This window comes from Strix aluco, chromosome 16 (assembly GCF_031877795.1).
Source record: "Strix aluco isolate bStrAlu1 chromosome 16, bStrAlu1.hap1, whole genome shotgun sequence".
NCBI classification, from domain to species: domain Eukaryota; kingdom Metazoa; phylum Chordata; class Aves; order Strigiformes; family Strigidae; genus Strix; species Strix aluco.
Genome location: NC_133946.1, coordinates 6470284 through 6484300, shown reverse-complemented (window position 1 = coordinate 6484300; position 14017 = coordinate 6470284). Strand labels below are relative to the sequence as shown.

Sequence of the window (14017 nt, the reverse complement as noted above, 5' to 3'; positions counted from 1 at the left end):
ATGAATATGCTTAAAACTAAAATGTTGCTTAGAAACCTAATATTTCCTCAACGCTTTCTCAGAGGTTTGTAAAGATCCTCTGATTGTCTCTCTGATAAACAAAATATGATTTACGTTTTGGAAGAATTACTGTAGTAAAGACTGACTAGAGAAGAACACACAGTGTTTCAGTTGTTGAGGCAAAAAATAAAAGGAGATAGCTGCTGATCTCAACCAATGTTTTCTAGTCTGTATGGCTAAGCTTCCCTCTCTGTCTTAAATTTGTAATCCTACTGCAACTTCTTTATTGTTTTATGAATGTTCATAATGATTACTGTAGTTTACATTGAAATCAATACAAATGAAGATTTGTTTACAAATTGGATACAGGCAGGCCAAATTATATTAGCTGATTTTGAAGTTAGATACTGCCGATACCTTAGCTGTCATGAAATTTGACATGGGATCTGTAGTAGCCAGAAGTAGATAGACTATCCTGTAATACAAAATCTTGATTAGATCAAATCATTTGAAATTTGTCAAAGACCAAAAAAATCTTAACTTCAGTTTTCTTTTAAAAGATTCCATTATTTAGATGATGACAATGATTATTTTATTAGAGGAATCTTGTCAATACTATTTTTCCTTAGTCTTGTCCAGAGGTGTCTTCTCTGTGACTGTCTCCTGAAAGAGAGAGTCCAAAAGTTTTGTGGGAGCTTTTTTTGGATTTTACACCAGCATGTACTTTTTCCTTTTTTCATATCAAATAATTCTTATGTGTGTAGCATGTCATTTAAAACCACCTATTTGGTAGTGCTAAAACATCAAACAATTTATAAAGCGATTCTTTATTTTCTGTTCTCATCTTAGATTTTTTGCTCTTTGTCCTTGTAGAGTCTTTTCTGATAAATAAAAGTGATAGTGCTTTTATTTACTGCCTTAATTTCCTGCAGTAAACAAACACTGCATGTTCATTAATCATTCAGTGACAAAGGACACTGAGTATCAGAGCCAAACTTGTACATGTTTCTAAGCAACCACAACATTTTGCCTCTTTTTTCTCTATAAGTTTCAATTGCTGAGGTTGATCACATTGTACTCTCCCATTGCTTTCCCAAGGGAGTAATGAGAGAAAAAAGAAATCATTATAACAAAATTTCAACGTAATAAAATTCTTACAGTGAATTCAGTAATTCTGTTCCCTAAATGAGGACTATGAAGGTCACAAGAAGTTACATCATCTTAGTTTAACCATCCACTCAGTACTGTGCTCTAAAATAGGAGGAGGATATGAAAAACTGCAGAGGTGTTTTATGAAAACGTACGTGCCCACTTCACTACATTTTGCTCCATATCTTTCTTCTAAACAATGAGGCTGAAAGGAGATTGAAATACAGATCTCTAATAAATCAATGAGTGAATCTGATAAAACATGTCCTTGGATAAACTGTGGATTTGACTTGGCTAATGATGACTAAGATACCTAGTTTGTCAGTTGACTTGACCATGCCATCCTTTTCTCCCGGTACCTGGTTTAATTTCTTTGGAACTAGCTCAGTACTATCTCCTCCATCATACTCAACAAATGTCCTGCATATCTGCTTTAGTGCCCGCTGAAGCCAAAAGGAGGTCTGTAGTGATGCAAAGGAATGCTGAAGCCGCAATGTTTGGTCTACTAAATCTGGCAGTGGCAGAATTATCTTTGAACTGTAGAAGTTGAATATAATATCACTTATTTAAACTTCTTGATTTCCTGTCCACTTGTGATATGTTGAATGATTATTTGAGCAATAAAGCCAGTTCTTACTTGCTGCGTTGGTGCAGTGGAATAGCTTTCTAGCTACATTGTTCAGCAGTTTGTGGGTCAAATTGCATAGTGTAATAGCTGAATTTTAACTGGCTTTTTGAAAATTCTTTTTAAATGAAGATGCACACTTGGGTGATCCACCTTTATAATTTATATATCCAACTGTGAACCTCCCCAGCTCTGCTGTATAATTCACTAGGTGAACTGACTACCATAACTTCTGAAATTTTGCATATTATACTGATCAAACTTCATATTTTATAACCAGAATTTCATGCAAAAATACTTTGTTAATCAAACTGCACACTAAATTGGTAAAGACTGCACAGTATTTCAAGACCTATGCCCACCTCAGTTTTTCTACCTTGTTAAATTTCTCTCTTACTGTTCTCAATATTTTTTTCCTCTTATATATACAAAATATATTGCTTAAGGCAAAATGCACTTGTATGAAAATTTTATTTTACAAATGCAAATAGATCATTAATGTGTTTCTTAAAGTTTGTGTAAAGCAAGTAACAAACATTCAACATTGCTGAATTTGGTCTGTTTCTCTACCATGTAGAAGAAAATCACAAGATGACTTCTGTTGTGCTTAGCCATAAAAATTGTGAATATTGGCCAAGCTAAATTTTAAGGACATGTTAAGAAAAAACTGTGCAATTTGGAAGGGGTTAATAAGAGTGAAAACAGTGAAATGACTTGGCCAACTATCAAATACTTAAATAAAATTTTCCAGCACTCTTTTTCCTGAAGCCTTTTCCTTGGGAAAGGTTTAGCTTTCACTACTTGGAATTCTGACTGGTGTGTGTTAGAGCTTTTAAAGTTGAGTGTTCAAACATTGGATGCCTCTTGATGTTTTATGATAAAAATACAGCATATGTAATTTCATGAATATAATGTTTGTCTTACAAATATGCCCATAATTACAAAATATGTGGAAAACATACTGTAAATACCAGTCAGAACAACTTAATGGCAAGGTGAAGAATGTTTCCACACATAAAATATAGAGCTTATTCTATAAAGTTAATTCATTTGTGGGTGAAATTCTGGGATCTATCAGTAATGGTTAGATATAACACATTAAATTATTACAATTTCTATTAAAATAAGGAAATGTTAGGGAGCGGCGTGGAAAAGAGGAGGCAGGACTCTAAGCGTCAAAGAAATGTGTCTTTCTGTCTTGTTTCACTGCTCTGAGTCATAAAACTGCTTCAAGGACTAGTCATCGTTTACTTAATAACCGTATACTTGGATAAATACTGGCTGTGATTATAAGTTTTGAAGGTTTGCTTCCTGAATCTAGAAAAAGGAGGTTGCTTGTGTGGGCACATGCTGATGAAGCTAGGACAAAATGTACGTGATTGAGAAGCCTTTAGGAATGGAAGTAAATATCAATAGCAGAATCCCTCTTCATCTCTAATGAACCTTTAAATGTGACAGTTGCAGTTAAAGCTTTAATAAATGTTAAGCTTAACTGAGTGAGGAAAACAATGAAATGGTCCAATTGCTGCTTCCAACCTGGTGAGGTAAGTATTGTTTGTGGCCAATGACTAGAGCAAATACTAATTGAATCTCCAAAACATCAGTTTAAAGTATAATGAGAAATTGGGGAATTGAGAATTTAGGGTTAAATGTATTTAGCTTGCATTGTGTTTTAAATGCCTGTACGCCACATGGGGTTTGTTGTATTTGGAATTGCAGTAGTGTATTGATGTAAGAAACATGGGGATTGTGCTTCTGAATGGGACTGAGAGCTAGTTTGCCATCCCATTCCCTTTGAAACTGCCACCTTCAGTCTCCTTAAAGGAAAGCAGAAGAAAGCACAGAATGTAGTTAAGGATGAACTGCCTGTTTTGTTTGTGCCTGAAGTGACAGGGAATAGACTTTGGTAATGAAGTTAGAATTTTGGATTATTGTTCGCTTTTTTGCTGTTGTTTTCATTAAATGCAGAAGAGTATACTGAAGTATTTCTGTCACGATCTTGTATTAAAATACACCTTTTCACCATGCTAACAATAATTTGCACTCTTGTTAATGTTGCAATATTTTGCTCATCAATATTTTTCAGCTAGACCAAAGCATGCATGTAGAATGATCTATTCCTTACTTTATAGCTTCCCAGGTATTTAGTCTTGTCCGCCTCCACCATGCACTCTGCCATTTCATCTGCATTCATTATCCACCTGCCACTTGATCTGCGTTCTTTATCCACTTGTCACTTCAGGCACAAACAAGAAAATAACCAACGTTATTATGTTGTATTATTATGTTGACCCTAGAGCCACATACTACGCTTCTGGATCTCTGAAAAGACATTAGCTAAGGGACAAGGGGCAGTCATTTATGTGGTGCCTTCATTTTCTCCTGGGTATTAGAAATTTTTCTGTTTTTTTAAATTTTTGCTATGTAGCTTATAAGAGCCTGACTGAACTTCTCTGCAAGCACTAAGAGGGACAGGCAAGAAATGGTTTCATATCTATGCCAAACTTTAAATCATTACACTGAGGTTGAGAGATGAGACTGCGTTGCCTGCTGAGTTACCTGGGACTTGTTCAGATGGTGACAGAGCAGTAGTGCCTGCTCCCTGCCCTCCCATGAAGCCAGCACAGATGTAAAACTTACCTGTGACCAAGAGAGATGATGTGCAGACAAAACTCTTTCATCTTCTGTGCAATGTTCCCACTCCTCTCCATACAGCTTTCTGCACGACAGCAGGGGGAAACAGTCCATAATGTCAAATGTCGTGTTACACTTGCCATGAAAACCAGAACATCCTTGAAGTACTGCTGACAAGATTTTAAATTACAACCTACTTTGGTATGATGGTACAAGAGGAGTCAGTGGAGTTGCATTAAACTAACAAGACTGACTTGAGACCTTTTTTTTGGGGACTTACTGACTTTCATTTTATTTTACTTTCTGATTGTTGTTTCTACTTGCATGTTTTTAGTCCTCTCTTATAGTCTTAGCATTTTATTAGATTTCCCAGTAATAATCTTGCTAAAAATACTCATTTTCTGGAAGAACAACAGCTGATCTTCTCTGACAGAAATGGGGAAATCTGCTTTTTGCCCAGGTGTATGTATCTCTGCACAAGTGTACATTGAGGGGGGCATCACTTTGTACCAGAGTTCATCTTCCTTGGTGGTGCAAGGACTGAAGACAGCAAGTTATGAGGGCTAAGGGTGTGCTCTGCTCTATTCCATGGTGTTCGAGGGTTTGTGCATGAGCTGGAAATGTAACTGTCCTGCATAGAGGCTTTCCGAGTTGGCACCTTCCCTTTCTTCTCCCCTTTCTGACCCTCCCATCTCAAGCAGGGCAGCTGGCATGCCTGCTCTTGTGGGAGAAACACACAGGTACGAGTTTGCTCTTGTGTCCTTCATCTGCTGAAATCTTGATTCAAAGCTTGCCAGAATCCCAGTATTTCTTCCAACAGGCACTTCTAAAATCTCATTTTCATAAAACAGAAAAACTACACTGACAACATTTCAACCTCTTTATTTTCCAAAAGCAATTATTTTTGCTTTTTGCTTCCATGTTTGCTTTTTGCTTTCCAGTTTCCACCATGTCACGCTATCATTCTCTATTTTTGTAATTAGTGTACCTCTCACAGGAGCGAATCTGACAGAGACACTTGCACAGAAAAGCAAACAAAACAATCTTTCCACCACTTGGCATAGAGGAAACAAGCAAAAAAAAAAAAACAAACCAAAAAACCCCCAGTAATATTTGGCATTTTTTGTCTGCATGTCACTCATGGCTGTGAAAGGTATTCTAGTGCATTGGTTTTATATTTCCCCCTTTGTCTGAGGTGGTTTTTAGCTGAGGGAAAGGGGGGTGTGTATGTTTGTATATTTATGTGTTTGTGTATACATATACCTGAACATAAATATGCACATACCTGTGTGTCTATATATATATAGAACCAAATAAATACACAGAGGCGTATATATATATGCATGTGTTTGTATGTATGCATGAGGGGGTATAGGTATGGGATTCAGTTTAGGTTGTGTTAAGCCCAGTTTACGTTTATATCAGGTGATCCTGCTATACCCGTCTGTTTCAGCTTTAGGAACTGAACTGACTTAAAGCCAAGAGCCAGAGGATGTATAGAGCTCATCCACAGTGACCGGTTATAATTCTAGCTGTTGAACTGCTGTTGACTGATGGCATATTGAAAGATATCGCTGCTGTTTGATCTGTAATTTATTTGTTAAGGATACTCAAGGTTTCACTATGACAAGGAATCAATAACGAATACTTTACACTTTAACAACATAAAGACATAGGAGTTGCTTTCTTTAGAAAAATGTCCCATTCTACTTTCTCCAACAGTGATCCATATGGTGTGTTGCTGAAAAGAAAACAACTATGAGTGAACAAATATGAAATACTACAGACATAAATCTTCACTGCTGTTCTCCTACCAAGATGGCCTTTGTTATCTGGTCTATGAAAACCGTATGAAAGATTAGTCACTTATAAAGCATTGTTTTTAACATTAGCTTTTATTTTCCTAAGGCAACCTTTTTTTTCCTTCTTCTGTATGTGTCTTAAATAGTTGACCTATATTTATGTTAATTCCAATGAATATTTTTTGATGCCTATCTCCTATGTATTGTCTTGGTGAAATAGGTTACTTGAATTTTTTTTTAGTATGTACAGTTAGAATAAATTATGGATTTGTAAATGATCTTATATTTCATTAACATTATTTCTGTCCTTTTCATTACACAACGTGAAATGCTGTTCCTTTTTGATCTGTAACATCTTTTGTCCTCGAGCTGCTCACCTATAAGTCTCTGAAACCCTCAAATTTTTCTAAACATGACTAAGCTGAAAACATTTTTTTCAATCTATCTCACTAGTAAATATATTAAATATAAGTTCTGCCATGACCACACTTATAAGCTTCTGAAGTATTAAAATTTTATTTAAAATATCTACTCTTGGTCATCTCACTTAGTCTTTATCTAGAACAGGAAACACCTATGATTTAATTATTTTCATAAAAGGAGGAGTAGGTGCTTTATCAACAGATTTTTTTTTAATCAATACTACCTTGATTATTCCTTATAATGTAATATTAATCCAACTTTTATTTGCTATTGTGTATAGTGGGAAAAATTTGATAAAGAGTCCCCACCATCAGTCACTTCAATTGCACCATCTCAGAGGCTCACTTCAGTAGCTTAAACATGACTAAAGCCCCCCCAAAGTATTATAAAATCCTTGGCAGTACCACCGTCTCCCTAGAAGCTTTCAGGAGGGAGGCAGCAATCTCCTCTCCAAGTAGTTTTCTTAATAACATGTTTCATTTTCCTATTCACACCTGTTCATAGATCAACTTTGTTACAGGCAAGGGACTGTCAGAATTTCTCAAGTGCAAAAAATTAATGAATTTTCTTCTCCCTTGTCAGTATCTTACTTTTTAATTAACTCCAATCTAATGTCTTTTCTACTGAAAGGATATTTATAAAATTTCTTGATATTTAATTTGCATGTTAGTGTGTTTATTTTCAGTGTTCTCTGCAGAGAGAGGTAGTTTTTATTGTGTCCCGATTTAAGGTGCTATGGGATGAATTCAGATTGACTTGGCATTTTCTTAAGAAAGTCTGTCCAAAAAAATGCCTCAAAACATTACCATTCAGAAAATTTTTTCTCTTTCTGTTCATGATTCTGTTGCTCTCCTAGACACAAATAGCTTATTCTATCCTAGACTGATGTTATCAACCATAATACCAAAAAAAAAAAAAGTTGCAGAAATGTCAGCAAACCTTGTCATGGACGTTATTGGGAGTTCCTTGTTGAAGGCATGTTTGCATTTGTATACCTTTGAGTAAAACTCATGTCTATATACTAATGATTCTTTCACTGTTTTTCATTAGTATGTTACATTATGTCTGATGTGTAAAAAATATTCTGTCTAGGCTTGACTTAGCTTTAAAAATCTTCAAGGGTTTGTGCTAAGCAGGAAACATTTCAGAGGAAGAGTTTTGTTAAAAGTTAAGATAAACAAAATTACTGTTATGTTGGAAACAGTCTTAATGACTTAAAACAAAAAGCCCATTTATTTTCACTGCATTTAAATGTATCAGTTTTAATAGCAAAACAAGTAGAGAAATTCCAATGTGAACACATTTTAAAGTAATGACCAAAGATTATCAATATTTTACTGTATTTCTTATTTTAATTTCTTTGCCTATGGCATCATTAATCCCACTCCTGAAGGGACTTTAATTTAATTACAGCAGAAATTTCAGTGCTGGGTAAATCTCTAGTTGAAACTCATAACATGAGATATCTTTGGTTCAAAAATCTACTGTGTAATTAATTTTATTTATGCTGTTCAACTCTGTTTTCCCTGATATTCAAAAGCATATTGGCAAAGAAAATTACATTATTGCTGGAATAAAATGACAGCAATGAATCTAAAAAGCTTTTCTGTACCTTGAGAGTCATCTGACTTGCTCATGCAGGGAATTATACATATCTCCACTCAGGGATTATTATACCTCAGAGATCTAGCAGTTTAGAACAAGAGAATAGTAATAGAGAAGTCCTAACTGTAATGCTAGTTTTCATCTGTTTGTTACTGTTTCTTCACCCATAACAGACATTTATAATTACTTACCTGTTCCATGGGACCACTGTAGGAATAAACTTCCCTATTTGTGGTGAGATTTAAACATGAAGAAAAAAAGCTAGATAAGTGTTAAGTTGTTAAACTTGCAGCCACATTAGGCTATTATAGGGATGATGGAAGTATGGGATTCACTTAGCTATGAAAATTTTCTTTTGTTCCATTTCGTCGACTAGGCTAAAAAAAAACCACTGTTATTTTTTTTTTTTAGGAAAATCATCAATATTTTAGGAAAAGTACAAAGTAGTTCTCTCTGACATTTGTATTGACAGGTTGGCAAGAAGTGTTTGGGGAATCGCAATAATTCAACATCTCGTTTGAAGACAGCAGAAACAGAGACAAGTTTTCAGGTATTCTGTTTCTGAGAAATTCTCAGTTTTGTATTAAAAGGTCTTGTAAAGCATGCAATTGCTTGGACTGTATTTACACCTTTCACACTAATGCTTTTGAGACAGAACTGCTTTTGAAGTTCAGACTTTGATTGTACCTGATGGATTCATCTGTTCAAAATGGCTTCTGGTTGTTAACAATGTGCAAAACTATTTAATACTTGAAGAACTGAGGTATCCTAGTAGTCAAAAGACTTAATTGACGTGATGTCCACAGTACTGGGAACAGGAGAAGGGAGAGATTTCCAAAATAATTACATGGCTGCAATTATGTGAACTTGTATTCATCCATGTTACCAACAGAAAAGTCGTAAACAAGTTAAACACCTGAGATCCTCATTTAGTAGACCAAAAGATGAAAATTACCATGACTCTAAAGCAGCATCAGACTTGTATGATTTTGCACTGTCAAAGATTGTTAAATCTGCTTTCTTCAGTAGAGTTCAGAATCCTTTTCTAGACACAGTAGGTAAATATCACATTCTGTTACAGTAGTTTAAGTCTGTTACATCATACTAACAGAAATACAGCTCTGTGTGCACTATTGCCACAGAATTTTAACATAACTTTTTTACTTTGGTTGTGTATGTGCATATCGCGTATGCAGTGCTTACACTGATATTGTTTTCATCTTCAACAGAAGTTGCACAGCCCTCCGTGGACTAAACCTGAAGATAAAAAATCACCTGAAAGGAATGAGAAAAAATTTGAAGAGTCTGTTAGTACAAAAGAAAAAAAACTCTAAGCACTACTAATCTACATTAAAAATGCCCATCACTTGCTTCCATCTTCATATTCTTTTTAGTCCAGAGGCATGAAATGTACCAGGTTTCTAAAGCATGCATTTTTCACTATTTTATGAATGTTTGTAAATTAGTCTAGAATAGACCAATTAGTACCTTCCAGCAATAATCCAAAATGGATGTTTGAAAAAATGCTTTGTAATACAGTCCGGTTTTCAAACTCTTGTTCTACCTGATCAGTAATTGCATACTATAAATTAGTTTCTTTGTAAACAACACCTATTCTTAAGTATTTTCTCAGTCTCTTCTATTTCATGTACCTTTATGGTAAATTAGGTCTTAAATCAAGTTAAGAATTAAGGGGCAGTTAATGTGGGGAAAAAAATATCTGTGTAAACATAGTTGAAGTACAATAGAACTCATAAGAGCAACTGTAAAAACCGAACAGTGGGGGTCCATGTATACTTAGCTTTCAGTAGTACCATTTCAAATCTGCTTACTTAAACAATAAAAGATGTTTGTTTGGTTGTTTTTTTTCCTAACTGCTATTAAAACTAGTCCATTTTTGGGTGCTGAAGCACTGACAGAAATGCAGAGTTAAGGAGATGGAGATAGAGTGAATCATGGTTTTTAGGATTCAAGCAAAAGTTTTTGCAGCTGGAACTGAGCTAAAATAAGTCAGTTCCATCGCTTATATTTGTGCTGATCTCAACAGGATAAATACACTTTACATGGTAAAACCTCATTTTGTCCACTACAGATGGGCTTTGGTCACTCCAGCAGAGAGGAGCATTTTGGTTGGGGTAAGCTCTGTGACTCCAAGGATTCTTCCAGTTTCTCGTGGGTCACGTACTCTATGACAAGAAAGCAAAAAGGAAGGGAGGAGAAGGAAGAGAGAATGCTTTTGCTTCTTTCTGTGTATGTTGTTGTTGGTCTAATTTAGGAATTCATATGCCTCATCTTGCTGAGATGCAAATCATTCCAGAACTCCAGTGCCTTAGGAACAGTTAGTTGCCTGATGCAATGCTGTTATGCTTTCCTCTTGCATGAAGAGTTTTAAGCAGTAGTAACTTGTAGACTCCCACCTTCCTCTTACTACGCACAGCAACACATTACAACTCTTACTAGATTGAAAGTGGTTTACTTATAGTAGTTTGCTTTTCCTTGCCTTTGAATCAGTTTTAAAAGCAAATAGACAAATCTTTTATTTCATTTAGTGGTGCTCTCTGCTTCAGTTTTAGCTTTTAAGCTTTTACCTATCCTTCAGCAGTCTCATCCAATAGCTTTCTGTTCCTTGCTGGTGTGAATAATATTTCACCCTGATGTCTTGTATATGCTTCTGTACTTGAAGGTAGATATTGCAGAATGGTAGGTTTATCTGCCTGGAGAAATTGCAACAATTCTAAAAAGAAAAGAAACTCATGACCTGACCAAATGATGGCAAAGTACTGCTCAACAAAGTTGCACTACTATCAAAGAAAAGATTATTCATGTTAAGTGTCAAAAGTAGTGAAATCCTGACCACAGAAATAATCAGAAAACAGATGTGGCTTTTCACATCTCATCCTAAAATCAATCATCATGAAATCGTACCCATGAAATACAATATGAATTTGTTTCAGGCAAATGCGGGCCACACAGCAGACATTTGCTGCATTTCAGTTATAGCCACAACAAACCTGGCTGGAGAAAGTCTGCTGTATTTCAGAATTTTCAGTGAGCAAGAGACTTGTGAGCCTGTCATATCTACAGCTAATGCTAATTTCCAGTTATGTCAAAACCACCATTTCTTGCATATGACACACCTTAACTGGAATATCTGAGGTATGGACTGAAAAGGTCACTGGAACTGTTTCACTCATCTGTCCAGAAAAGACTTGGATCTTCACATATGTGTCCCTGAGGAATGAGGTAAGCTGTCCTACCTGGCATTTGTTTCACCTTTCTAAAGAATTCAGCAGTGCTGACAGCACATCTACTATTGTTATAACTGCTTATTACTGCTGTGTCAAGGGATGGCTTGGGGTTGGTGTCCACAACATAACAAAACTGTAACTTATAAATCAGCAAAAATCTAGCTTGCTTTTTTTAATTCTTAAATTTTTTTTTAACATGGATGAAACCAGTGAATGGTTGAGCAGCCCTGTGCTGTCTGGGAATGGGCATCTTTTAATTGGTATTTCACCACCAGATAATTAATATAATAAATCTATTTATCATCAGAAAAAAACACAAAATATTGTGTGGGTGGGGTATTGTGAGGGTTTGTTTTGTTTTGTTTCCAGAAGGTTTATTGTTGGAAGCTTTCCTCTAGCTATGGAGTCATGGTCTGGGGCATATGTGCATGCAAGTATGCTTTCACTTTTCTATGTCCCTTTTCCTAGGTGATGGTGAAGATCAGGTGAGACAGAACTGAATAAAGTCATGTTGGTGGGGAGAATTAATCCTCTTGCTTTGATTAAAACTGTAGAAATGTCTAGTCTGAGGATTACTTGACTACCTTCAGATGCGACATTGATTGCCGCTCATTTTCAGTGTGATTAACAGTTTCAGTTCTTGAAGATGCCGACTGAGAAAATCCCTGCTTACCTTCATACATATTATTTTTAGAATAATCCACATAATGATACGGAATTAAGAAAAGTTATGATGGATAAATTAATCTTTTATCTGTATATGATTAGGTATATCTGATATATTTTGTAGGTATGGCTTAACAAATACTGCTCTTCTGAAGATTCTAGTCTTGTATCAAGAGGTTGGTACATATCTGAAGTGAAATCTAGCCTTGATGGTTGTATCTCAGAGAACCACAGTTCAAAAACATAATATGTTTTGAGAGGAAACTTGTTTTCAATTTATACATGGAATAAAAGAAAAAAATATTTTAGAGAGGATATTGGAATGTAGAAGAGTTTGTATGGTAAAAGTCAAGGATTTTGGAAAGAAAGAAAAAAAACCCTCACAATAATGCTTCCAAGCATTAACATTAGTTGTCACTAACAAAGTTGTGTATATTTTCCCTCAGTGGATCAATAACCATTCTTTCATTCCAGCTGTGAGTCTGAGTCGTTTCACATCCCAGCTCTGGGATGAAGCTAAACAGACTTTGCTATTTCCTCTGAAGTTACTCTGCATTATAAGGAACATGGTCATAAAGGAGCTTCAGTTTATACAATTTAAGTCACAGTCACACTTACTTGGTCTCTCTAAAATACTCTAAACCCCTTTATGATCAGGTTCAGAGAGAGCCGTGTCACTGGGTCTGTTTCCCTGTGCGGACTCATCATGCCACAGAGCAGCACATCTTAAGAAAATGTTTTGTAATTTTGTGCAGTTGCCTGGCAACCAGGTCATGGACCGTATCCTTCTCTTTGCAAATAAGGATTACACATAACCAGGCAAAATGCTTTTCTATTAGGTATTCCAAAGTTTAGCGGTTAAAAGCAATTTAATTTCCAGTTTAAGAGCAGGCCAAACATATTCTCTTTTGTAAGAGAATGAGATGGATTTTAGATGGTTTCAAACTTTAAACTTCCATTTCAGTTTTTCTTTTGCATAATAGATTTCTCCGAATGAATCTCCCATTCTGTCCATCTGTATCTATGTGCATGTGTATTTGTAAGCATACATGCATATTGTATGTATGTATATGCATAAATTTACATGTAAATATGCATATACATATATGAGTGTGTATGTAAATTACAAATTCTGGAGTAAAATTTCATCCATGGTGAGATTTTACTTTGCATTATAAAACTTGTAACTAAGAGGTGTTCATTTTACCAAAATTACAAAGATCAAGGCAATGACTATTTACAAAAATAGAACACTAAATTCCTCTAATTTTCTTGTTGAAAGAATATAAAAATGTTTAAGCCTATTTGTGTTTAAAATGGGTCATTTTCAGTAGAACATGGCAGATCATTGTTCTTGAGTTAATTTCATTAGATTGATTTCTGTTTTAATCATCAGGATGCATAAAATAAGTCTTGGTGCTTTGCTGCTTAAGAATTAAGATAGTGAAATCCAGCCCATTGTTGACTTCTCATACTGAATTTTATATACATAGGGTATTTTTCATTCTGTTGTACAGTAACCTGTGAAGTTTGTAAATTTTTTGAGGAAAAAAGAAAAAAGAATATGAAATTTTAGCATATTTTCTTTGCTTATTGAAAAAATAAATTGAATTTGATTTCTTAAAAGGAAGCTCCAGAAATGGGTGGATTTCTGGAAAAATATCAAAACAGTTAATAATAGTTAGACATACCTATTTTATTTGTCTTTTATGTATTTTGAGCATTCTTTTTTCTATATACGTTGACAAGGTGTCTATAAGAGAGCTTCCCATTTTGGCTCCACTTAAAAATGCAAAAGAAAACCGTTTCATGATGAAAATAGATAGCAAAGTCTGCATTTGCAATCCTACTTAGTGGTTACCCAT

General features: G+C 35.1%; 1 protein-coding gene across 1 annotated transcript in view; it reads left to right on the top strand.

The window, feature by feature from the left end:
- The window catches only part of LUZP2 (leucine zipper protein 2), a 197091-nt gene extending 186979 nt beyond the window's left edge, over positions 1–10112 (top strand). Inside the window, exons 11-12 of the mRNA XM_074841934.1 lie at positions 8711–8788; positions 9468–10112. Of these exons, the coding sequence (XP_074698035.1) occupies positions 8711–8788; positions 9468–9572 (183 nt within the window). The 3' untranslated portion in view covers positions 9573–10112. The remainder of the gene's footprint in view (positions 1–8710; positions 8789–9467) is intronic.
- The last annotated feature ends 3905 nt before the right edge of the window (positions 10113–14017 follow it).